The sequence below is a fragment of the Corythoichthys intestinalis genome, chromosome 18, assembly GCF_030265065.1.
Source record: "Corythoichthys intestinalis isolate RoL2023-P3 chromosome 18, ASM3026506v1, whole genome shotgun sequence".
NCBI lineage: Eukaryota > Metazoa > Chordata > Actinopteri > Syngnathiformes > Syngnathidae > Corythoichthys > Corythoichthys intestinalis.
Genome location: NC_080412.1, coordinates 36,894,193 through 36,921,830, shown reverse-complemented (window position 1 = coordinate 36,921,830; position 27,638 = coordinate 36,894,193). Strand labels below are relative to the sequence as shown.

General features: G+C 39.0%; 1 protein-coding gene across 3 annotated transcripts; it reads right to left on the bottom strand.

The window, feature by feature from the left end:
- Positions 1 to 302: 302 nt before the first annotated feature.
- LOC130906919 (bromodomain-containing protein 8-like) lies at positions 303 to 27,638 on the bottom strand. 3 transcript variants are annotated; one of them, XM_057821644.1, is made up of 22 exons: positions 27,327 to 27,638; positions 27,184 to 27,231; positions 26,657 to 26,753; positions 22,510 to 22,579; positions 22,376 to 22,425; positions 22,147 to 22,269; positions 18,408 to 18,488; positions 16,661 to 16,725; positions 16,411 to 16,556; positions 16,136 to 16,318; positions 15,975 to 16,053; positions 13,797 to 13,931; positions 9,888 to 10,048; positions 6,439 to 6,693; positions 6,258 to 6,369; positions 3,902 to 3,948; positions 3,546 to 3,814; positions 3,378 to 3,470; positions 3,150 to 3,218; positions 2,719 to 3,001; positions 1,198 to 1,242; positions 303 to 1,012 (listed from the first exon to the last, which is right to left on the bottom strand). In XM_057821644.1, exons 2-22 carry the CDS (start codon positions 27,200 to 27,202, stop codon positions 953 to 955), a joined length of 2,442 nt encoding a protein of 813 aa, XP_057677627.1. In that variant the 5' UTR covers positions 27,203 to 27,231; positions 27,327 to 27,638; the 3' UTR covers positions 303 to 952. The 3 variants fall into 3 exon arrangements, with proteins under 3 accessions (XP_057677627.1, XP_057677629.1, XP_057677626.1); XM_057821643.1 differs by having other exon boundaries at positions 305 to 1,012; positions 6,258 to 6,693; XM_057821646.1 differs by lacking the exon at positions 13,797 to 13,931 and having other exon boundaries at positions 6,258 to 6,693.

The following is a 27,638-nucleotide window of genomic DNA, read 5'->3' as shown; positions in this document are numbered from 1 at the left end:
TTTTGTTTGAGCTAATGTTTTTTTATACATTCGCAGTTTAGTTTATAGGTTTATGTATCTGTTTTTTGTGGGAATATGTGTTTGAACGATTTGTTAAGAGCATTGTTAAAAATTAAAAAAAAAAAAGTGAAATTCTGCAAAGTTTGAAGAAACACTCTGGAATTTTATGTTGTATTCACATTTAATGCTCTTTTGAAGTTGCAATCTTTGCAAGACTGTTTAAATGTTCCTAATCCGATTACTTGATTATTCGAACTATTTGATAGATTAATCGACAACTAAAATAATCGATAGCTGCATCCCTGTATTATGAATTCATGACAAATATACAAGCAAAACTTGAGTTTATTCTTTTAAAAGTATAGTTTCCATCAATGTCACATTCACAAAACAATGAGATTACCACAATACTGTTTCACTGAAAATATAGTTAGGTATGCTCAAAACAACCACAAAATATACATTTTAAATATTTAAAGGTTGTTAAATGACAAAATAAAAGGTGTCTTTTTTAATTTAGTAAGGTAACACCACCAAAAAGTCAAGCAAATCAGAGTCTTTGGCCTCTGGTAAAACACACACCCTTTCATATGCTGTAGTGCATTTATTATTTCAGTCCACAATCATAACGTGGACAAGACACAGTAAAATTAGTTGATTTTTGAGGCTTGGAGACATCTATGCAACCTGATGTTCTTGCTTGTGAGCAGGCTTTGAGTTATGTGCAGCCATCACAAGCTTTGACCCAGTCTTTTTCGGAATCCCCTTTTGTAATCTAGGATTACGTGTAATCCATTTCTGCAAAATAGGCGCTTCCCCACATCACTGTCTGCTGTTCGTTAGAACGGGGAGAGCAAATTTAGGATTACACTGCACACATGACGTAGATTGGTAAGGGGGGGTCATAAGTAAAATGTTGGAAGTATTAACACTTTCCACTTGATTACAGTGTTCACTTCTTCATTTTGAGATCAGCTTCGATGGCACAGCGGCGCCCTCTGGTGCCTCCATCCTGTAAGTGAAGAATAAATGGATTTGTCAAATTCACAAAAGCAACTGATCGACTTCACTAGTTGCTAAGGAGTCACATGGAAGATGGCAAGAACAGATCCCAAGCTGGCTATATGAAAGTCAGTTCAGTATCAATACACTATTTGTAAGCTCCATATTTTTTTCTGTTTTAAGTCTTGTACTTACAAAAAGGGACAGTAGAAAAGCAGGAGATGACATGGAGAAGGTGTCCTGTGACAAGAAGAAAAAAAACCTTAACTGGAATTTCAAAGTATAATGGAGCTACATCAATATTTTGTTTTGCACCAGTTTTTATTTTTTAAATTTTTAACATGTTAGTTTTGCAAGGCTAACTTATGAGTCGTGCTCAGTCAATGAACTCCAGTAATTTAAATCGAAAAAAGCTATGAATCAAATATTGCTGCTTAGAGTATTCGTTTGATTACAGTGGCGTTGTAATGGTTTGTTTTGAAAGTTTGCATTTAGTTCTATTGATTTGGGTGGGTACTAGAGGTGGGAATCTTTGGGCACCTAACGATTCAGAGAGTCCGATTCGATTATAAATCGATTATTGATGCCCCCCTCCCCCCATTTTATTTTATTTTAATGTTTTGTATATTTGTTCCAAATTTGTTCAAAAATCCTCTCAGGCTAAATAAACCAAACTACTATTTTAGTATCAAGTTACCGGTTAAACACAGTAAATAAAATACTCAAGTCCCCATTCTGTATCAGCAGCTTTAAACTACATTCAATTAATTTAATGTTGTGAATCAACCGTTAAAGTTGTTAAAATTGCGCAGTTATTTCCCTCATGTCTACTTTCGACGTGAAAGTTTTAAAACTGTTTCATCATTTAAAGATAGATTCAAGTCAAGATTTTGCTGATTTAGGGGTAGATAAAAAGTAATTAGGTTCTCTACAACAGAGCCTTCTAGAGAAGTCTACTGCTTTAAGATGGCGCCTGTTTACTAGCGCGGGAAAGTCTGTCATTTCACATCTAGTCTAGATATATGTGATATCTACCATAGCTGTATGTTGCCGTATGTTTGTAGCGGCTGACGGCCGCAGTCAGGTATTATTGAGGTTTTTTTACCTAGCGGCATTAGCTGCATATGATATTTACTCTCGGTCCATTCCTCATTGCGTCCGGAAGACCGCGCTGACTGCGTTTTATTTCCGCTTTACCTGGTATAATTCAATAATCGGAATTTGGATGTTTGTGAATCGTTCTCGAATCTTCCACGGCCGAATCGCGAATAATCTAAGAATCGGAAATTTTGCACGCCCCTCGTGGATACACTGCCTTCTAGAGGCAGCGGTGAATATGACACGACTCATTTACCATGGCTGAATCCACCTGCTCCCTGTTCAGACCAACATTAGCGCAAACAAAAAAATTACCTTTTTTGTTTACATTTTTTTTTGTATGCATTTGTGATTTAGTTTATAGGCAATCCAAGCAAGCCTTTGTTTTACAACTCTTAAAACATATTCTGCAATGCATTAAATGTTCCTAATCCGATTACTCAATTATGGAATTAACTAGTTGTTAGATCAATCGACTACTAAAATAATCGATAAATGCAGCCCTACTTATGAGTACTTCGTCATTGCTCTCCTAAAATCCTGTTTTGGCTGAAAGTTATTATTTGCACCCCTTTTACCTCTAAATTTGTTTCTTCTGTCTAAATTGTAGCGCTTTACCTTGTCTGTGGAGTCTTGCCGCCGTAGACTCTCACGCACTCTAAGCCCCTTGGCGCTAATCCCGGACTCTGATGTCTCCATGATAAGTTGGGTCGCTAGAAACTGCTGGATCTGCTCCAGGACATCACGCTGCATCTCCACAGCCATGTGGTACACGTCATGATCCAGGCTGTTGTACATGACGGCATTCTGAAACATCAGCATGATGTCACGTTGGAACTCGGCTGTGGTTCGCATGGAACCGCTTTCAATGTTTTTCTTAATGGTCGCCAGATCCATGGGCCTGCAGGACAAAACATGTAAACTGAGCATCAGATTTAACCATCATGAAACACGTAATATCAAATGATCATGTTAACAGTACTATTTGTAAGGTAAGGGGGGGAAAAAAAGCAAGCTAAGTGGTTAAATTCCAGTGAACTTGTGCTTACCTGTGCACTATGCTATGATAACCTGGTGCAATTTCATCTGTCACAGGCTGCAAGAAGACATTTGCATACCTACAAGTAGCCCAATAAAAGGAAAGAATCACGTCAGGAAAGTTTAAAAAATATCCACTCTTAAGAGTTCTTTAAAATATTCCTGTACTTGTCGACATGAAAAATCCAACTAAAAGGTGCCATTTTCAATTCTGCTACAGTACCATCTGAAATCCTTACCTGTGATTGGCAGCTGCACGCCAAACCAACATGATGGCCTTCTTCCAGATCTTGTGAGCCTGCAGAGCCTCCAAGTCCTCGCTACACAAAGAACTACAAAACAACATTATGTCGGACCAAGTAATGAAAGAAGTACCATCAATTAGTGCAGGAAAAGTTTCCACTCACAACTGTGACGACGCAGGGCTGCTGGGGATGGAGTCAGCCGTGGTGTGGAGCTGCAGCGACGACGTAGCAGTGTGGAGGCTGCACGCGTCCTCGCTCTCGCTAGCTACACGCTCCATCTCCCCGTCAGGCTCTGATGAGAATTCCTCAGCGCCATCTTCTTCATCCTCCTCCTCATCATCATCTTCTGTCCCGTTGACCTCACTGTCCATGTGTATCCCTGAGGCATTTTCTTGACTTTTGATGCTTTTTTCACTCTCCTCCTTTATCTCCTACAATAATGGCCAAAGCAGGCAAGAATGAAAGAACATTGCTTCCAGTGAAATGACACAGTGGAGGTTCTAGGACAAGTTGTGTACCTCCTTCACATGTCTTTCTGTCTTTGGGAAATCTTCTAACACTGACTCTGGAAATTAGAAACACACTTTGTTAGATTCTCCTGCTTGTTTAATTAGCTCGCATCGAAGCGCTTTAACATTTGCAGTGCCACTGACAATAGAGCGGTCCCGACTACTTGTAGTCGACGACATCGATGTTGTAATAAATGCGTCGACGAGCACACCATCCGGTCAACGGTAATGAAGGATTAAGAAAAAATGTTTAATCGAGTTAATTACAGATTAAAAATTAATCTTAATTAATCGCAATTCAAACCATCTATAAAATATGCCATATTTTTCTGTAAATTATTGTTGGAATGGAAAGATAACACACAAGATGGATCTATACATTCAACATACGGCACATAAGTACTGTTTTTGTTTATTATAACATTAAATCAACAAGATGGCATCAACATTATTAACATTCTGTTAAAGCGATCCATGGATAGAAAGACTTGTAGTTCTTAAAAGATAAATGTTAGTACAAGTTATAGAAATTTTATATTAAAACCCCTCTTAATGTTTTCGTTTTAATAATATTTGTAAAAAATTCAATAAAAAAATAAACTAGTAACCCGCCATTGTTGATGTCAATAATTACTTACACAATGCTCATGGGTGCTGAAACCTATAAAATCAGTCGCACCCAAGCGCCAGCAGAGGGCGGCAAAACTCCATAAAACAATTAACGTGGGCATTTCACTGTACTGTCATTTAAATCTGTCTGAGCGGGGCATGTGCGTTAATTGCGTCAAATATTTTAACGTGATTAATTTTTAAAATTAATTACCGCCCGTTAACGCGATAATTTTGACAGCCCTTATTAAAAGCCCTCTTAATGTTTTCATTTTACTAAAACTTGTAAAATTTTCGATCAAAAAATAAACTAGGAGCCCGCCATTGTTGATGTCAATAATTACACAATGCTCATGGGTGCTTACGCCCATAAAATCAGTCGCACCCAAGCGCCAGCAGAGGGCAAAAAAACACCAAAAAACACAAGTAACAAATGGACATGACACTGTCATTTTAATCTGTTTGAGCAGGGCATGTGCGTTAATTGCGTCAAATATTTTAATGTGATTAATTTAAAAAATTAATTACCGCCCGTTAACGCGATAATTTTGACAGCCCTAGAAAAAATATATGCGTGGAAAGTTGAGTGGCTGACGGTCGGGATACATGCTGGGAAAGCGGCACAAAGCCAAAAAAGAGCCCCAGTGTGGCCAAAGCATGGAGTTATTTCAATTAAACAGCTCACTCAAATGTAATTTTGGAAGACGACAGGAGACAACAAGCTGGCAGATTGTAAGTCCATATAACTAACGACATTTTTTTAATTGAAGTTGCATTTATGTGTCTTGTACGACCGCGAATTAGGGGCTAATGTAGTTGAATAAGCAGCTACGTACTTTACGGTGTACTGAACCCCGCATTGCTCCTGGTGCTGTGTCACCAGTAGGTAGATGGCAATGTAGTGTAAAGCGCTTTGAGTACCTTGAGAGGTAGAAAAGCGCTATACAAGTATAACAGCATTTACAACCAAGGTAGGCAGAAGAGCATCTCTGAACAGTTCGTTGAACTTTGAGTCAGATGGGCTACAGCAGCAGAAGACCACAAGGTCTCCTTTCAGGCAATTAGGTCATTTTGGGCCATTTAAGGTCTCACTGGAACAGCACCAAACAAAAGTTCCACCATCATCACCTTGTCCAATGCAGATTCTTGAACCTTGACACCTTGCCCAATGGAGATTCTTGACTCTTGACAAGGTGAGAATGCTGGAACTTTTGTTTGGTGCCGTTCCAGTGAGATTTACAAAAATGACTGCCTGAAGAAGACATCAAAATTCCCCTCAGTCCTTGATGATATGGGGCTGCATGTCAGGGAAAGGCACCGGGGAGATGGCTTTGGTTAAATCTTCAATAAATGCACAGGTTTACATTTAAATTTTAGACTGCTTTCTTATCCCTTCAATTGAAAATATGTCATTTTCCAAGATGACAATGCATCATGCCACAGAGCTAAAACTTTTAAAGCATTCCTTGGAGAAAGACTCATCCAGTCAATGTCATGGCCTGCAAATAGCCCAGATCCCAGAAACGATATCTCGATTCTTGGCAGGAGCATCTCGATAACCTTTTGGGATACAAAGTACCACGATATATCACCATTTCGATATTTTGTCACACCCCTAGTTAGCATAGCATTCGCTCTCATTAGTGGTATCTGATAGCGGCATCAGATTTGTCGGGTTATCGGTTAAAAAAAAGTCATTACACAAAACTCAGGTGGCAAGAAATGATACATATAGTATTTATATGTGTGTGCATACCTTCCCTGGGGTTTTGGGGTATTTCCTGTTCCCATCTTTCCTCGATGTGACTTTGATGGTGTACTTTGTCTCCGGTGTCTCTCCTAGCCGCGGGCTTGGCAGGTGCTCCAGTCTGGCAGTGTACAAAGCCCCTTGAATTGCATGAGGATGAGGAGGTTGGAGGAAGGCCACTCAATCCCACCTGACTTGCCACATCACAGTTATCTTGACTAATGCACGCGGCGGAGAGCACAGCAGAAGTTTCGTCCTGAACATTTGACTCCTCTGCTCGATTCCTTGCCGGGCTGCAGTGGAGAGATGATGACTCAGGAACCCCCGCTTGTGTGTCTTGGGTGTGGAACGGCTCAGCCTGCCAGGCAGCGGGAAGAGCGTGACCGTTTTCTTCGCACAGGAAGAGAGCAGCTTCGACTGCTGCTGCATCCAAAGCATCTGCAGCCTATAAAGAAAAGGTAGAAGAGAATTGATGCGTCAACGCGACAGACAATACTTTTAGGGCTGCAGCTATTGATTATTTAAGTAATTGATTAATCTATTAGTTCGAATAATCGGATTAGAAACATTTAATGCGTGCAGAATAAATTTTATGAGATGTAAACAAAGGCTTGCTAAGATTGCTCTTTCAAAAGAGCATTAAATGCGAATGCAAAATAAAATTTCCAAGTGTTTTTGAGTGGCACTTTCATTTCACAAAAGCAATAAATTAAAAATATAAATACCTGAGCTTAGCCTCAAACAGTATAAAAAACATGAATACATGAGGATCGAAGTACAACAAAGAACAATTGGCTAACTTCCATAGCAAGAGTCCGCCAGCCGTAGTGCTATAAAAAACTTTTTATTTTTTTTCCCCCATGCTCTTAACAAATCGTTCAAACACATATTCCCACAAAAAAAAAACAACAACAAAAACTGCTAAATATTCCTCTAAACTAAATTACGAATGCATAAACAATCATATTTTCTCAGACGAAACCTTACAACATTATGTTGGTCTTAACAGGGAGCAGCTGGATCCAGCCATGTTAGATGAGTTAATACATATTTACTGTTGTCACTAGAGGGCACAAAAAAAAACTAAATGCAAACACTTTTACTTGCAATAGTTAATCAATTAATCGCTGCATCACTAAATACTAGGGTTGTTCCGATCATGTTTTTTTGCTCCCGATCCGATCCCGATCGTTTTAGTTTGAGTATCTGCCGATCCCGATATTTCCCGATCCGATTGCTTTTTTTTTTTGCCCCCGATTGAATTCCAATCATTCCCGATAATTTTTCCCGATCATATACATTTTGGCAATGCATTAAGAAAAAAATGAATAAAACTCGGACGAATATATACATTCAACATACACTACATAAGTACTGTATTTGTTTATTATGACAATAAATCCTCAAGATGGTATTTACATCATTAACATTTTATCTGTGAGAGGGATCCACGGATAGAAAGACTTGTAATTCCTAAAGGATAGATGTGACTTTGTATATTGTGACTAAATATTGCCATCTAGTGTATTTGTTGAGCTTTCAGTAAATGATAATTCAGGCAGAAGTTTGCCCAAATGCATGATAGGAAGAGGACCATGACTGTGCGTAGTGCTACTAATTGATATATCTTCTCTGTGTTGAGAAATATAATAGGGTGTGAAGAAAAAGATCAATTATTACCTTGCTTCCCCACATTGCTTCCCACGATATTTCTAAAAGTAGGGAGAGGAATTGTAAGGCTACAGCCAATTAAAAATAGGCTCCAAAGGCTGCCAAAATTCACTCTACTCATTTTACGCTGCCTTTTAGCTCTCTTTATAGGTAAAAGGGCACCATGACAGATTGAGCACGACAATGCGTGAGTGGGTCATGCAGCGCATGCATTAATTACGTTAAATATTTTAACGTGATACATTTTTTAAAAAAATAATTACCGCCGTTTTCGGGATAAACTTGATAACCCTGCTTTAAGCCTAAACTAACATATTATGTCTGTAACGTTAAATACAATTAGAAAACGATTTACTGTATGTATATTAAAAAAAGGCATGTCCGATATTTTTTTGCCGATTCCGATACTTTGAAAATGATGTGATCGGACCCCGATCGATCGGGAAATCTCTACTAAATACTTTTATCATGTGCATCTCAGCAGAGAGAATCTTTTTTATTACTTAGAAAAAACATTTTTTTTTTTTTCTTTTTTCAAAAATTCAAAAGCCAGTTAATATTTTCAGAAAGTGGATGCCTGACATTGGGCAAACATTTTATCGATGTTGGTACTATTTAAGCCAATCAACTGCGCGTATCCCGTAAAGTTGTCAGAGAGTCTAAGAGGATGCTTGCCATTAGCATTAGCCTAATGTGAATGCTATGCTAATGCTACACGTTACATTTAGTGTGTGATGATCACTTTAAAAGCTAAAGCAACATTGCATATTCCGTCTGGCCAAGATAAGAAAACAAATCTTACCATGTGTGCAGCGCTGCAACGATTAATCGATTAACTCGAGTAATTCGATTCGATAAAAGCTTCGAATAAAATTTTGATGCCTAAAGGATTCATTTAATTAGAATGGTCTTGTAATGGTTTGTTTTGAAAGTGTTTGCATTTAGTTTTATTGATTTGGGTGGATACACTGCCCTCTATTGGCAACAGTGAATGACATAACTTGTTTAACATGGCTGAATGCAACTGCTCCCTGTTAAGACCAACATAAGGTAAGTTTCTGTTTTAGCTAATATGATTTTTTAATGCATTCGTAATTTAGTTATAGGTACATTTACGTTTTTTTGTGGGAATATGTTTGAAAGATTTGTTAAGAGCTTTGTTAATTAAAAAAAGTTAGCATTTTATAGCATTTAAGCTAGCTGACTTGCTATGCAAGCTAGCCAATTGTTCTTTTGTTGTACAATACTTAGATCCTCATTCATTTATTTTTCTATACTGTTTGAGGCTAAGCTCAGGTATTTTAATTAATTTTTAAAAGTGCAATTCTGCATAGTTTGAAGAAACGCTCGGGAATTTTATTTTGCTCTTTTGAAAATCTTAGCAAGCCTTTGTTTTACGTCACCTAAAATTTATTCTGCAACAAATTAAATGTTCCTAATCCGATTGCTCGATTATTCGAACTAACTGGTTGATAGATTAATCGATTGCTAAAATAATCGATAGCTGCAGCCCTTCATGTGTGCAAGCCTTGAGGCTGGAGAGGACACTGCACTGGAGGGGGGTGCAGCACATCACATGAGTGACGCAACCAGACACTGCTAGATGCAGTCTAACTTCACATAAAATGTCACACATTGTGAACACGTGACGGAAACTATTGCGCATTTTCATTTCGTTTTTGTCTGGTTAGACGAAACTGGCATTCATGTCGTTATATTTTAGTTTCTCAAGACACATTTTTAGCTCATTATCGCCTTTAAAAAATGTTCGTCGACTAATTATTTTCGTTATAGTCATCATTGATGAAAACAACACTGGTTTTGAGCAAGTCTTTTACATGAATGTCATACTAGGTGTTTTCTGCCCTTTGAAATCATACACATCAGTTCAACTTTTAAATGTTTCCCATAGGTACCAACTGTCAAAGTGTCCAATAAATGTTTGCTGAACAAATCGTGAGCAATCACCTTGTCCTCGATGATAGCAATGATATCCCCCACCGTCTTCAGATCCAGTTCATCTGCCATGTAAGAAACTGTCACATCCTCTTCACTCAGCTCAGACACCTTCATACTTGCGGCGGGAGGCTGGCACCCAAAGGACGCAGATGGCGCAATCACATCTACTTCTGCAAAGGAATGACACCATGTTTTGTAAAATAACTCACTTTAACTCATTGGCTGCCAATGACATTAAGAGTTGCTCCAAAAAATAGCGGTTTTTACATTGACTACTAGAGGTGTGACTAAAAATTGAAATAGTGATATCATGATACTTGGTATCCCAAAAGGTTATCGGTATGCCAAGAATCGATACATCGTTGTAGAAAGGTGTCACAGGTTAAAAAAACAAGGAACCAGCAAGTTGCTACCAAAATTTTCCACTAGAATAGTGTCTCTGTTAACTCATTGGCTGCTATGGACGGCGCTAGATGCCCAATCCATTTAGACCGGGAGATTACCGGGTCACTTCCTGTTCTGTAACCCAAAATCAACAAGAAGTATTCCATAAATGCCCCAAAGTCAACAGGAAATTACCCAGAAATCTCCCAAAATCAACAGGGCGTGCTCAAAAATCAGTATTGAGATAGATATACATATGTAAAATTATTTCCTGACCCATGTATACAGTGCTGCTCAAAAGTTTGTGAACCCCCTCAACATTTTGGAATTTTCTATTATTTCAACCTGATTTCCTAATCAATCAATTCAGTAGTTTTTTTTTGTTTTTTTAACAGTTGTGTTGTCGAGACTAAATTAAAAAGAGTTTTCATCAACTGATGTAGGTGCAAAATTGAACTGTTTGGTCACAACCAAAACCGCCATGTCTGGCGAAAAGTCAACACTGCATACCACCAAAAGAACCTTCTCCCAACAGTGAAGCATGGAGGTGGGAATGTCAAGATCTGGGCTTGCTTTTCATTCTCAGGACCTGGACAACTCCACATAGTCCAGGGAATCATGAATTCTGAGGAATATTGTCAAATCCTAGAACATAACCTGACGCCATCTGTTTTGAAGTTAAAGCTTGGCAGAAGGTGGATCATGCAACATGATAATGATCCAAAGCATTCCAGCAATACAACCAAGGAATGGCTGAAAAAGAAGAAGATTCGTGTTCTGGACTGGCCCAGTCAAAGTCCTGACCTAAATCCCATTGAAATGCTGTGGCGGGACCTGAAGCGAGCAGTTCATGCCAGACGCCCATCAAACCTCTCTCAACTGACTGCGTTCTGCAAGGAAGAATGGGCAAAAATCCCCCAAAGTAGATGTGAGAGACTGATTAGTCACTACAGAAACCGTTTGGTTGAGGTAATCTCTGCAAAAGGAGGCGCAATATCCTATTAACTGAAGGGGTTCACATACTTTTGCACACATGATATCTGAGTTTTTCTTAAATCAACCACTTTTGTTAAATAAAGAATGACAATATAACTATTTCTTTTGTTTCAGTCCATTATTTGGAATGTCAGTATTGTGGATTTGGGTATAACTTAACATTTAATAAGGTTATTTTAGTTTTTTTTACAAAAAATCTGACCATCGCTGTGGGGTTCACAAACTTTCGAGCAGCACTGTAGATAATTATTGTATCGCCATATTGTGGATCATCGATGATGTGAGCCTTGTATCGCAAAATGTATCGTATCGTGAGGTACCCAGAGCTTCCCACTAAGGTTGCAACAACTAATCCATTGATAAATTAGTTGCCAAAGAATTTGATCAATCGATTTTTCCCGGCAGCTATGAGCAGTCCCGTTTGGGTGCTTGTTTGTGTGTTATGTGAGGCTGTGTGCGCGGTAGTGATTAGAGCAAGAGAGAGAGAGTTCACTGCTACACTCAGGTTGTGTTGCTAAATCTTTTGTGTTGTTAGATACGGTGTGGCTCTGTCAGAGGTGAGTAAATGAAGCCAATTGTATTGTTTGAATTCTGAAAGATGTTACTACTTAGCACAGAGTGCTAAGCTAGTTAGCGATTATGCTAATCAGTTTTTAAGTGTCTGTTTCTATTGTGTTTAGGGGAAGCACTCGATTTATTGTTGGATAGTAAAGTTGTCTAATATCTTTTTGTAGACAAACCACACACATAAGCCTATTCATATTACAGCTTAGAGTCTTCCATTCAAACTGTAAATAGTAATCCAAGAGAGTGTGCTTTGAAATTGGATTGTATTTATTATAAAGAAAACTGATTCATTACAGTCTGCCTCCTCCTTATTTGATTTTGTTGTTTAGTTTGTAGGGTTGTTCCGATCATGTTTTTTTGCTCCCGATCCGATCCCGATCATTTAAGTTTGAGTATCTGCCGATCCCGATATTTCCCGATCCGATTGCTTTTTTTTTTGCCCCCGATTCAATTCCAATCATTCCCGATAATTTTTCTCGATCATATACATTTTGGCAATGCATTAAGAAAAAAAATGAATAAAACTCTGACGAATATATACATTCAACATACAGTACATAAGTACTGTATTTGTTTATTATGACAATAAATCCTCAAGATGGCATTTACATTATTAACATTCTTTCTGTGAGAGGGATCCACGGATAGAAAGACTTGTAATTCTTAAAGGATAAATGTGACTTTGTATATTGTGACTAAATATTGCCATCTTGTGTATTTGTTGAGCTTTCAGTAAATGATACTGTAGCCATTTAACTGTTCTGCCCAAATGCATGATGAAGTGCAACCATGACTGTGCGTAGTGGCACCAATTGATATATCTTCTCTGCGTTGGGAAATAATATAGGGTGTTAAGAAAAAGATCAACTACTACCTTTCTTCCCCACATTGCTTCCCACGATATTTCTAATTGTTGAGAGAGGGATAGTAAGGCTTTAGCCAATTAAAAAAAAAAAGCTCCAAAGGCTGCCAAAATTCACTCTACTCATTTTACGCTGTGTTTTAGCTTTATATATAGGTACAATGGCGCCATTATGGATTGAACGCGACAATGCGTGAGTGGGTCGTGCAGCGCATGCTTTAAATGCGTTAAATATTTTAACGTGATTAATTTTTTTTTAAATTAATTACCGCCGTTAACGCGATAAATTTGATAGCCCTACTTTAAGCCAAAACTAAAGACTCTGGATGAGTGTAAGACATTTTGTCTGTAACATTAAATACAAATAGAAAACGATTTAATTTAAAAAATATATATATATTAAAAAAAGGCATGTCCGATATTTTTTCGCCAATTCCGATACTTTGAAAATGACGTGATCGGACCCGATCGATCGCCACATCTTTATTAGTTTGTGAAGAAAGTAAACAGGCATTAACACAATATATATCAGTGCTTTTTCCACAAGAAAAAAAAATCAATCAGCAATATTTTTTATTTGAATGAACAGGACTTTAGTCTGATTTGTGTACTGAGGAATTCTTTTTATGTTTTACACTCAGAACCTTTATTAAAAACTAGTTTTATGTATAGTTGGTACAGTACAGCTGTAGACCACAGTTAAGTCAGGAAAATGTAATAAAATATTATTTTTGAAGGAACTAGTCATCCATTTTGTCTTCGTTGTTACAGCATACATAATACAAGTTCAAGTTAAATTGTGAAGGGAATTGAAAAAAAGTGACATTGATCTGATTAATCAATCGTTTAATTAATCGTCCGATTATTCGATCATAAAAATAATTGTTAGTTGCAGCCCACCCCTATTGACCACACTAACTTTGACATACTGTATTAGCACATATCAACAACTTTCCTACCATTCTTATGGCTTCAATGTTTTTTTTCATGAGTTAATAGTAATTATGCCCCCATTTAAACAAAGCTTGGTAGGAAATAATCTATTAGGATCCCATTAAGGATAGTATTTTGATAAGTTGTGCGTAAATATAGAATACAGTATTTCAGACCTGAACATGCCGAAGCAGCAGATTTGACTGGAGAGGGAGTGCTGTCTGAGGTAGCGTCTCTGCTGACCATAAAGCCCAACTGGGCTGAGAACTGGGTGGGCCCTGCCTCCAAGAGTCGAGACAACATTGGCGCACCTGCCATGGAGGTACCACCATCATAACCAAAATATTAGGACTTTGATGGAATTGGTGAAAGAATTTGGACTGTGTCACAGACGGTAAACATACAACACAGAAAATCATTTCAGCGTCAAAACACCATATTTTTCGAACTATAAGTCGCACCTGAGTATAAGTCGCAACAGCCAAAAATATGTGCAATGAAGAGGCAAAAAACATAAGTCGCACCGGAGTATAAATAACATTTTTGGGCGGAAATTTATTTGAGAAAATCGAACACCAAGAACAGGCATGTCATCTTGAATGGTATTTCAAAATAACAATTGAATAGAGGTATGCGAACGGTAAATGACATAGAAACAGCTACTTGCAGCTTGTAATCTGAAGAATATGATTTTCTTTTCAGTGCCATTATGTTCAGCCCTTCTCGGTTGTTTTCATTTGGTTTTATGAGTTACTGCCAATGTTGAAACACACGCGCCCTCTTGTGGTTCATGGCGAAAATAACATGTGAAATGATATTCGGGCTGCAGCTGTCGATTACTTTAGTAGTCGATTAATGGTAAATGGTGTTATATAGCGCTTTTCCACCTTTCAAGGCGCTCAAAGCGCTTTACACTATCTCGCCATCCACCTACTGGTAACGCAGCACCAGGAGCAACGTGGGGTTCCGTATCTTGCTCAAGGACACTTAGGCGAGCTCATCAGGGCAGAGAATTGAACCCACAACCTCTGTGTTGGGGGACAACTACTCTACCAATGAGCCACGCCACCCCAACTAGTTAGTTTGAATATTTGAGTAATCAGATAAGGAACATAAAAAATTAAAATACCTGAGCTGAGCCTCAAACGGTATAAAAATAAAAATTAGAGGCTCTAAGTAGGGCTGCAACTATCGATTATTTTAGTAGTCGATTAATCGATGAACCATTATTTCGAATAATCGGGTAATCTGGTAAGGAACATGAAAAATTAAATTACCTGAGTTGAGACTGAAACGGTATAACTAATAAATAAGGATCTATGTACGACAAAAGAACAATTGGCTAACTTACATAGCAAAAGTCCGCTAGTTTAAATGCTGTAATTTAACTTTTTTTTTTTTTTAACAGTGCTCTTAACAAATGGTTCACACACAAATTCCCACAAAAACAGGCTAAATATACCTATAAACTAAATTACGAATGCATTTAAAAAAAAAAAAAAAAAAAAGCTAAAAAAAAAAAAACTTAGCTTATGTTGGTCTTAACAGCGAGCACCTGGATTCAGCCATGTGAAATTAGGCAGACTAGAAGGCAGTGTATCCACCGAAATCAATAAAACAAAATGCAAACACTTTCAAAATAAACCATTACAACGCCACTTAAATTAAACGAATACTCGAAGCAGCAAAATTGAATTCGAGTCTTTTTTTTCTAATCGAATACTCGAGTTAATCGATCAATCGTTGCAGCACTAGAACTAAGTACAACAAAAGAACAACTGGCTAACTTACATAGCAAAAGTCTGCTAGTTTAAATGCTATAGAATGCTAACTTTTTTTTTTTTTTTTAAACGATGTTCTTAACAAATGGTTCAAACACATATTTCCACACAAAAACCAGCTAAATATACCTATAAAATAAAGTACAAATGCATTAAAAATTTAGCTTAAACAAAACCTTATGTTTGTCTTAACAGGGAGCAACTGGATTTAGCCATGTGAAATGAGTTATGTCATAGTCACTGTTGCCACCAGAGGGAAGCGTATCCACCCAAATTAATGAAACTACATGCAAACACTTTCAAAGCAAACCATTACAAACAACACCACTCTAAACAAGTCTGCGAAACAGCAAAATTTTATTTGAAGCTTATTTCCAATTGAATTACTCAAGTTAATCGATTAATCGTTGCAGCACTGAATAATATAATAATATGTTAATCATTTCACACAAAAGTCGCACCCGCTGCCAAATTATGAAAAACAAATGTGACTCATAGTCCGAAAAACACGGTACTCTAATTGACTAAACAACTCAATGCAATTGATTAGATTGTGCAGTGAGTAAATTTTACCTGATGCTGGAGAGAAAGGCAGAGTCAACTGCAAGTCATGTGCGGCGGTCATATTGCCAGTAACGTCACGCTCTCCAGTCTGACACAATTACATGTAAATTTGCTACCGTTATCAATAATAAAATACATTGGCAATGTTCACTTGAGTCATTTCAGCCTACCAATCTGGACGTTGTAGCCAAGATGTTGCCTTTCTTCAGTAGCTCAGAGAGGAGTGGTGATGGGGGCGGTGTACCTCTCTGGGCCAGTAGCTTCTTCTGGGTGGAGTCATCGCAAAGTGACGAGTGCTCGTTACCGGAGCCAGAAGAGTCGGGAAATGACAGCAACCTGACAGATCCTGAAGCCTTAAGACAAACCGAGTAAGAGTAAGACTGCAGTGTTTTCTGTTATGAGCCTAAACTACTGTCCAAAGTGTCGCTTTGTACATCAGACTTACCTGTACGTCTTTTGTAGGTGAAAAATCAGGATTCAAGCATGGGAGAGGGTCACCTGATGAAAACTCCAGGCTTGAGTTACAACTCGTGGGTGAATGCATGATGGCACCTGCCAAGCGTCGAGGTGTGTTCTTGGCTACCTGTCTGGCTAAAAGACAAAAGAAAAGTATTAAGATTTGTTCCTTATCAGTGACAAAAAAAAATTAACATTAAATTACAAGACAGAATGATAGTTTGAAGTAAAAGGGATACCCTGGTAGGCTGCGTCTGTGCACTTTCTTTTCAACTCTGCTTCTTCCTCTTCTACTTTCTGTTTCCTACCCGACACATGACATTTATATGCACTTAACAGTGGATCTTTGCAAGTTTGTTTTGAATTCATTAAACTGAGAAGGATGATCTTTGTGATCTTTATAAGGGTAAAGACTAGAGGTCGACCAATATATTAGCTGGCCGATATATCGATGACGATATGGACTTTTTTTCTTTTAACAAAAAAAAAAAAAAAAAAAAAAAGCTGATACAAAAGGATTTTGATCAGGCATCTGTGTGGGCAACTGTGGCCGCCGCTGACTGACAGTAGGACCCCGGAAGGACCCTGCAGCAGCTTGAAGGCAGGCTGCTACAGGAAGCTTCAGGCTTGCCTGTTTTGTAAATACAGATAGTCCCCAGGTTATGACGTACTCGACGCGATTTCGACTTTACGACACCGGAGTCTCATCCGCCATTTTGTCTCCCGTCATTTTTTGTTTTTTTAGTAGCACAAACAGTACCTAATTGTACCTCACAGTATCTTATTTTTTACATTACTTTAGTAGCATGACTTGTTCTTTCCTCACCAAATGTAAAAGTTGTTCAGCTTGACAGACAGCAAAGCAATAATGCTTTTTCAAGCGTTTTATTTCCTTCACTTTTGACTTTGTAAAGCTGTAACACACACACGTCTTTTCAAAACGACACGCATTTTAACAATAAAACACTCAACACAAAACGATCGGTGTTCAAATGTCCATCTAGTCTGATCAATTATAAATTTAGTAGATTAAATTAGCCTAATTGCTTCACAAAAGTCCCCTAGCTTAAATGCTACAAATGCTAACGTATTTACAGTTCTCATAGCAAGTTGCTCACACGGAACTCCAGAAACTGTAGCTCTAAACTAAATAGAAATCCATACACAAACATATATTAGCTGAAGCAATTTACAGCCTTATGTCTGCCAAACCAGAGCGCAGTTATCCTTTATCGATGTGAGAGGTCTGAGGGCTCCTGTATGGAAGCATTATTTAACGACAGTCCAGCCAGATCCAGCACTGCCACCAGAGGGCAGTGTATCCTCCACCATTAAACAAAATACAATACTTTTGGACTTTTTGGATACTTATTTAAACTTTTAAAGGGTTAATTCCGACTTACAAAAATTCCGGTTATATTGCCAGCGTAGGAGCGGAACTCATTCATACCCCGGGGATTACCTGTATTGTAAGATTTTTTTAAATCTTGCATTAGAGAATATGCAAAGTCGGTTTAGCCTTTTAAGGTGTTTACTGAGTGATCCTGACACTCTAAATGTAATTTGTAGCGTTACCATACCAGTCGCGTTAGCATTAGCTTTAGCGTGGAGCGTATCCTTTTAAACACTCAGTTGTTTACATCTCGTCGTGACGTCCTTGTGGGTTTAATTATTTGAAAGTAATATACTGTTCTTGCTTAGTGTGTAGAATCATAAAAAGAAGTGCTGCATTCGTTGGTTTGGTAGCATTGGACTAATCCTTTAAGTGTCAGGTCATTGTAAATTTGAAGCTGTTGAAGCCATTTTTCAAAACCTGTCTCTCATAATCTTTGTGCTTTAAATAAAAAGTTTATCGGCTAACAAAATCGGCTTTGGATATCTGAATTTTTTTTTTATCGGCATAGCTATTTGAAAATCCCATATCGGTCGACCTCTAGTAAAAACAATATGATTTCACTGATTAGAGAGAGAATTTTCTACTCTTACCGCTGAATTTCCTTCCATAATTCTTCCAGTTTGGAATCTAGATGACCAGCTTGAATGAGTTCTGACTCTTTCTTCAGTGTCCTGTTAATCAAACAAGATTGGATACAGTATCACCATACAATCTGATGGAATCATAGTTTTGAACTGGAAAAGTATTGTTGTTGACAGTCACAACTAGGGATGTAACAAATACTAACAATACATCGAAATGGTGATATATCGCGATACATTGTATCCCAAAGGTTTAACGATATGCTCCCGCCAAGAATCGATACAGTGATACCTCAGCTCACGAACATAATTGGTTCCCAGAAAGTGTGTGTAAGGCGAAAAGTTCGTCTTCCGAACATTTATTTCCCATAAGAAACCATTAAAATGAGAATAATCCGTTCCCAGGTCCCCATAAAACATAATTTTCTACTAAATAAGCCTTAAAACTACACAAAAATATACCTTATTTTATGTATAATAAATGTGCTATTGTATTATAATTAAAGAAATAAACTGTACTGTATAATAAAGTCGTTTTATTTACCTTTGTGATGGTAGTTGATGGCTTGATGGAATGGAGTGGGAGGAGGAGGGAGGGAGGGAGGGAGTTACTGTTTGGAAGGAGAGTGTTACCGGCAAAGTGCGCAGTTAGCGTAGACTCCACTGCTGTGCCCCCCACATGCTTTTGGTTGTTAATAAAAGTGCCCACAAAAAGCCATCCGACGCCTCTGGGTGTTTGTATGCACGCCGCCTCCTTTCTGGAGAGGAAATCGGGCGAACCGAAGACAACCGACGACAACGAGCCAACGTGACTCGCCGGTCCACTTCTCACTACGGTGGGAAGCTGAAAGCACCGCCAATTACCAGTCGAGGGCGAATTGGTAACACGAGTCACCTTCCATAAGGACTGTAGGTAACTCTTTTTCGGTCCCATAATAGCAAAAGTACACTCAATATGGTCCAAAATGTCTATCAAACACAAACCACGTCCGCACTCAACGAAAGTGAGGGGACGAACTGGGACGCCGTGAGCGTGCGTCAGCTTCTCGTGGCGCTTTTCGACCGCGTGAATTGGTTCGTCCGCCGAAAACTAGTTCGTCAGCAGAGACTATATGCTCGCGAATTTAATGTTCTTGAGGCGAAAAGTTCGTGAGCTTAAGCGTTCGTGAGCTGAGGTATCACTGTATATCGTTTTAAAAATGTGTCAGGGTTAAAAAAAAAAAAAAAAAAGGAATCAACAGGTTTCTAGCAAAAATTTTCACTAAAACAGTTAACGTTACTTACGTTAACTCTTTTACTACCAATGACAGCGCTAGACATCCATTTAATTTTGACTGGGAGCAAGTGAATGAATGAACGTTCCAGTCTAAGGCCTGATTTGTGCCTCTGTGTTCCGTTGACGGCAGAGCGATGGCATACAGTAAGACCCTACGTTGCCATTGTGCGTCAAGGGAACACGTTGCTCTGTAATTGACCGCCAAGCAAATAGAGGGGTGTGTCTTTGTGTTTCTACAGTTTTGGGGGACTCTTGTCGAATTCCTTTAGTTTTCCTCCGGTAAAAAACAGCGATGGCAAAGGAGATGGAATGCGTGTATTTGGAGCTGCAGTGAATCAATACTGAACAACACAGGTGACACACAAGATGTTTGTGGAAGTGTTTGAAAATGTTGTTGTGCTGAACCAGAAACAACGTTCTGAGTGGACCAATCACAGTTCTATGACGTTAACGTCACCACGCTTCGACGTGACGCGTAGGGTCCAAATCGGTGTCTGCGTTAACGGCATAGGTCCGCCGTCACTGCAACGCAGAAGCATAAATCAGCTTCAAGTGTATTGGACGTCTGGTGCCGTCAATGGCACTGAAACCAGAGCGTTCACAGCCAGTCTTCCTGCTGTTTTCGGGGTATTTACAGTTGACTTCTTGTTCATTTTAGGGCATTTACGGGTCACTTCCTATTGATTTGGGGTTACTGATCATTTACGGGTCGCTTCTTGTTCCGTAACCTCAAATCAACAGCAAGTGACCTGTAAATGCCCCAAAATCAACAGGAACTGACAGAAGTTATTATTTTTTTTTTTTACAATGCTTTTAAGTAACAAATGGTTTAAACACATATTCCTATAGGGAATAAAATTACCAATGCATTAAAAAAAATTAGCTCAAACAAAAAAATATCTTTTGTTGATTTTAACAGGGAGCAGCTGCTTTCAGCCATGTAAAATGAGTCATGTCATATTCACTCTTGCCACTACAGGGCAGTGTATCCACCCAAATCAGTAAAACTAAATGCAAACACTTTCAAAACAAATGATTACAACGCCACTTGAACTAAACGAACACTGGGAGCAGCAAAATTTAATTCGAATCTTTTTTCTAATCAAATTACTCGAGTTAATCCAGTAATCTTTGCAGCACTAGATTGGACATCTACTAGTGATACTCATTTCAATTCATGGTAGAGGGATAAGAATTTGACTGTTTTTTTTTGTAAATTATCGTACAATGATTTCCTGACCCATGTATCGATAATTGTTTCGCAATATCGTAAGATCATCGTTATAGTGAGCCTTGTATCGCAAATCGTATCGTATCGTGAGGTACCCATAGGTTCCGACTAAAGATCATTCCGATCGATCGGGTCCGATCACGTCATTTTCAAAGTATCGGAATTGGCAAAAAAATATCGGACATGCCTTTTTTCAATATATATATATATATATATATATATATTTTTTTTTTTTAATTAAATCGTTTTCTAATTGTTTTTAACGTTTCAGACAAAATGTCTTAAATTCATCCAGAGTCTTTAGTTTTAGCTTAAAGTAGGGCTATCAAATTTATCGCGTAAATGGCGGTAATTAATTTTTTTTAAAATTAATCACGTTAAAATATTTAATGCAATTAACGCATGCGCTGCACGACCCACTCATGCCGTTTAACCTATATATAGAGCTAACAGGCAGCGTGAAATGAGTAGAGAGAATTTTGGCAGTCTTTGGAGCTCCTTTTTAAATGGCTACAGCATTAAAATCCCTGTCTCAACAATTAGAAATATCGTGGGAAGCAATGTGGGGAAGAATGGTAGTGGTTGATCTTTACCTTAACACCATATGTTACTTCCCAACGCAAAGAAGATATATCAATTGGTGCCACTACGCACAGTCATGGTTGCACTTCCCATCATGCATTTGGGCAGAACAGTTAAATGGCTACAGTATCATTTACTGAAAGCTCAACAAATACACTAGATGGCAATATTTGTCACAATATACAAAGTCACATTTATCCTTTAAGAATTACAAGTCTTTCTATCTGTGGATCCCTCTAACAGAAAGAATGTTAATAATGTAAATGCCATCTTGAGGATTTATTGTCATGATAAACAAATACAGTACTTATGTACTGTATGTTGAATGTATATATCCGTCCGAGTTTTATTCATTTTTTTCTTAATGCATTGCCAAAATGTAAATGATCGGGGAAAATTATCGGGAATGATTGGAATTGAATCGGGAGCAAAAAAAAAAAAAAAAAGCAATCGGCTCGGGAAATATCGGGATCGGCAGATACTCAAACTAAAACGATCGGGATCGGATCGGGAGCAAAAAAACATGATCGGAAGAACCCTAGTTCCGACCCCTTGTCACAATGTATTATACAGTATCTGCTTTACACTGCAAGTGGCCTAATATTTACTCAGCCAAATAGATTCAGTGCTGTCTGTTTACACCACTATCAAAGTTGTACCTGTGCTCCTCTTGAGTTTGTTTGATCATTTTTTTTAATTCATCAATCCTCTGAGTCGTCAGCCTGCGCACTATCACGTCCCCAACCGTCTCCACCACCTCCCCCTTCTCGCCTCGCTTCCTCCTGCAAATACACAATGACATTGAAGCCTCACCAAGTATGCAAATGCAATAGTCCGGGCGTCTTGTATTGTTTCTGTACCACATGCTTGCTTGGTTAGAACACTTACTTTGGTGCTTCAGTGTTTTCCAGAAGCTCAGAATACTTTGAGGCACAGTGCTGTTAAAAGAAGGGCAGTGGGATCAGATTCATATAGTGCGTAAAAGTATTTCTTTTCTGCAGTGGAAGACACTGAGGACATGCCTTTTGAGAGAACCAGTCAGGTGGGCGCCCGGGTTCTGCAAATGGTTTGATGGCTCGACTGACAGAGACCCTGAAATGTTAAAGATGAAACATGTGATTCCTCCAAGGTCAGACTTCCATGAATCTATAAAAGATGCTTGAAAATGCAATTTTCTAAATGAAGGCTCATGTTAATCTGAAATCATGGGCGTAAAACCTTTGTGATTTTTGTTTTGTAATCATGTGAAAGTTCCAACACGTTTTTTTTAGGGGTGCACTGGTACTACTACTTTTGAAAGTAATTGGTTCTGGAAGTAGTCTCGTAAACTAAAAAATTTGGTAAGTAGAGACGCGTTTTCCATGTAAATGCCCTAATGCGTTCCAAGCCCCCCAAAATTCAGACGGAAATTTTTTATAAAGCATAAAAATGTATTAAAACATGTAACAAATACATGTTACAATTTGATTATTGCACATTAAACATAAAATGAGAGTTGTGCATAATCTAAAAATAAAGAATAAAAGTTAAAACACGTAAAGGTGTCGGAACACCTCATGGCGAATGGAGAGGACGGTGGGATACACACATACACATACAGTAGAGGTCCTCCTTAGCCAACTGGATGTCAGGAAGATGCTTGGCAATAGCCAATAGCAGAGCAGCTACATTACGTTCAGTAAAGAGCTGCGTGTTGCAGCCCATACTGTATTTTTGCCTTTCGTATGCGGAAATTTCTTTCGTAACAAGAGGCAATATTTTCCCGCTGAGGTGTGTCTTAATCTTAGAATTCTGTATGTAAAGAAGTCATTAAGCAAATAGAAGTATTACTGTACAATACAATACACTACTAGCATTTGCTATTACTCTGGCTCCATCTGAAGAGCCTTGCATCTTACAAAGCTGCCCTAATTCACAGGCATGTGCGGGGGGGGGGCTTTGGGGGCCGGAGGGTCCTTGAGCACCTGCCCTTTTGCCCCTACATGCCCAAAGTGCCCCTTTTGATTGGGCTTTTTTTGGGTGCCAATGAAGGGTGAAACGGTACATGTATTTGTATTGAACCGTGTCGGTTCGGGGTCCTCGGTTCGGTACGGGGGCGCACCGAACGAGTTTCTGACGAAATGTAAAGTGCTGTCAAATTTAGCGCGTTAACCGGCGGTAATTTTTTTTTTATTAATCACGTTAAAATATTTGACGCATTTAACGCAAGTGCGGAATGCCCACTCATGCTTCCCATAATCCCACTGTTACGTCCCACGGACGGCTGCTAAGGGCGTAACATAAAACGAGATACGCACACAAGTTGCAAGTGGACACAAATTTATTCACACAAGTCGAACTCGCAATGAACAAAATATACAAAATGCGGAAGAAGCTGGCTTCAGTGTAAGCCCAGGCCAAAACAACAAACAAAATGAAACTACACTTGAACCCCACCCGCTAAGTAAACCCTGATCGTAAAAAAGAAAAAACAATACAGTCACTAACCTGGTTTCTACACTAAACAAAACGGGTTGAACGAAAACGGCAGTTTACCTCGACTGCTGCGGTGCTCTTATTTACAGTGGTGAACAAAAACGATCCAATAACGAATGAACACAAAATACCTCACCGAAAGAGTGTTGACTGTAAAATGACGAGCGGTCAGATGACTTTTGTTAATGCTGCCTTTACTTGGTTAACAAGACTCAGGCACATTTTTCTCAATTGTGCATGCTCTTTCCTGTGCCTCCAGCAGGTCTGTTTACATAAGAAGTCCGATAGGGATGCTTTTGTAAAAACAAACCACACTTCAGAGACTATTTTGGGAATCATTAAAAAGCCACCTGACAAAAAAACAAAAACAAAAAAAAAAAAACAACAACAACACACATGCGGGTATGCAAGCTCAAACAACGGCCTAATTACCAGGTTACCCAGAGCCGTATTACCGTGTATCGGATTAGCTGCCGTAAAGCAAGTGTCGTTATTGCCGCAAATGTAAACAAAGCGCTGCATACATGTCAGACAGCGGTTAGTTCGGGTGGCCCGTTAGCGGCGGTGACGTCGTCAACCCATCCGGCGTCAATCAGAGTAGCCACATTGGGAGGGGAGGCACTGGCAGCCAGCTGGTGGACGCGGCGGTCAGACGACTGACAGTCTCAAAAAAGATAACAATTAAACGGCCAGGGCCGTCGCACCACTCAGAAGTGCAGTCAGCAGCGCGGGTAACGGTTAAAGGTTAACATGGAAGATGGTTGGCCCTCTGGGTGGGGAATTCAAATTAAAAAAGAATATAGATGGAGCAACTCTTCACTTCAGTGTTGCAACTGTTCAATTTTGCACATCAGATATTTATTTTAAAGAAAAAGTCTTAGCCAAAGTTATTTTTGTTTTTCAAAATATCTACATTTCAGAATATTGTATTTTCTATTTTTGAGCAGAATTCTAGATTTGTATAGGCTAATGTTCCTATTGTTGAAAGCACAAAAGTGTGTAATAAACAACTAGCACATTTATATTTTGCATTTTGTTTTCTTACTGTACCGAAAATGAACCGAACCGTGACCTCAAAACCGAGGTACGTACCGAACCGAGATTTTTGTGTACCGTTACACCCCTAGTGCCTATGTGTGTGCTGGCCGACTGTGCAGACACGCCACCGACTACTTTACTTGAACACAGAAAACACCTTTAAAAAATAAAATAAAATAAAAAAAGCCGTTTGTGTGCCACTAAGTCGCCGCATAACTCCCCCACCCTCCCATTTGAACGCTGTTCCTTTTTGACCTGGGTGTGTGGTGAGGAGTCTGAGGACATCTGGAGGTTGGAAACCAATGGTGTACCCTTATAAACCGTGTTCAAGCAAATAGTGAAAATTCTCACACCAGGTTTATTGTGGGTATTTTTACAAAAATATAATTAATAAGATGTAATTTTCTCTTATATAGTTCTCTACTTTAATAATTGATAACCCCCCCCCCCCCACCCCACCCCATGGCTATTTCAATTCGTGTGCCTCTACTCCAGGGGTTTTCAACCCAGTCCTCAAGGCACACTGTGGGTCCTGGTTTTTGTTCCAGCCGATCCAGCAGAGACAGTTGAACCAATGAGGCTTCTGCTAAAACAAGCCACACCTGACTGCAATCAACTGATTGCACTTGTAAAACACCAGATTGGGGAAAAAGTGTTGTCATCTTGTTTGGTAAGAATGAAATCCTGCACCCACAGTGTGCCTTAGTGGAATAGGTTGGGAACCCCTGCTTACTCTATAGGCAACCATATTTGTCCGTTCTCTTCACGTCATCTAGAAAGGTTCACATCTTTAAGTTCTTGTTGTAATCTAAATTTAATATTTGCTATTTATCCTTTTATTTCATTTTCTGTGATTCCAGTGGTGGTATGAATCTTAATGTGATCATTTGGTAATTTCATTTCTATGTATTTTGTGGTAAAATGTTTGCATTGTTCCCAATAGTCACCCTTGTTAAGTGTTCTGTCTTCTCTCCCTCTTCAAGTTAGGCAAGTTAAGCTTTAAAAATAAAAGCCACCAGGGAATCTTGATTTTTTTAAATTTAAGATTTATATTTTATTATGTAGACAATAGCACAATAGGTAAGAATAACACAGTTTGCAAGGAAATTAAGGTATAAAATCCAACAATTATAAACACAATTACGATATTACTGTTCTATAACATTTTATGTCATTATTAATTATTAGTTGTCAAATATGGATAATAATGAAATAATAGTTGTGAAAAAACTGCTGATGGTGGCTAAATGAACATCTGATGTGGTTTGTTCTCAGATGAACAAAAAGTTGAGGAAAGAAGTTTTGTTACAGGTTGAAGGAAGAAAAGAGGCAAAGACTGACTGAGTCACAGCCAGAAAGTGTTGATGACAGTGTTGATTTCTATTCACTATTTCCCCCACCCAATTAAAGTCTGTCACAGCCAATTATACTGTAACGCTGGTTATGTTGTTGTAAGGTGTATTAAATTCTTATTCGTGTGCCCCTTTTGATCTATGAGCACCTGCCCCTCCATCGATCTCTACATGGCCCTGCTAATTGATCATTTTTTGTTTAGAACAATTAGAACCAGGGAAACAATGCCAAAAAATAATGACGATCTTTGATCTCGTAGTTGCCACCTGTGGGTTAAAATACATTGAATAACATTGCAATTACCAGTTTTGGTCCCCACTCTTCATGACCGATGTGGCCAAACACAGCTTCTCCCTCACTGACCATGCTTCTGTTGGGCCAATCACAAGCAGCTTGTGTTCTACAGATGACAAATTACATGATCGGTATTGATGCACCCTCAGTCATTGACTCCCATTGACATTGGTAGACGTCCAATTCATTTGAACTGCCCAGGACGTCTATCGCCGTCAATGGCAAGAATTGAGTTTATATTCATTTTCCAAAGAGTAAAATGCTGCCATTTTCCGGCCTGTCTTTTGTGTCATGCTAACTCATTTGCAAGTCAAACCCTTTGTACTCATTGCACTGCTGAGTTGCAGCGCACGCGCATACGCGTGCACACGCATACTGATAGACAGAGAGAGTGTCCAGCTGAAGTGTCTGTAAACAGAGGTGTCATTTGGAGAAACGTGCAGGTTGAGCGACCGTGCAGCCGAACTTGCCGCTCACTCATTCGGCTAGCACATAGCAAGTCACAGCAACATCTCCCGTGCGCCGACATTACTCACTTCCAACGCCGTTTGCCATCTTCCTGTCATCCCCACACGCCGCGCATCCTGCCACACGCAAACCCCAGTAGTTAATACCACTTGTATTATCACGAGGTGACGCCTTGGAAGTGGTGAATAGAAAACACCGGCGTGCCGATTACCTTCAAAATTGTTGACACTCCCAGAGGTTTTCCTCGTTGACGTTAGCTCGCGCGCCCCATCCTTGTATTGTGCGCCTTAGCTAGCGTTTTTTAACTTCAATATCAACTCGCTCCGTCAGAATGCTGCATTTGCTTCGGTCCGAGATCGCGTCCTGGGTCGAGTCGAACTCGCTCGGTTCACGTGAGCGACAACGCGTTGAGACAAGAGGAGAAAATAGAGCTAAGCGTTCGTACGAGTCACCGTCGTCATTTATCATTTAAAAGTAGCTAGCTACATGCTGTGTGCCGTGTGTACGCCCACCACACCACCAC

Coding starts and splice junctions, on each gene's coding strand:
- LOC130906919 (XM_057821643.1), bottom strand. Junction 16,054..16,135: donor TGGCTACAACGTCCAGATTG/GTAGGCTGAAAT, acceptor TAATTGTGTCAG/ACTGGAGAGCGTGACGTTAC. Junction 3,002..3,149: donor TATCATAGCATAGTGCACAG/GTAAGCACAAGT, acceptor TTTGTCCTGCAG/GCCCATGGATCTGGCGACCA.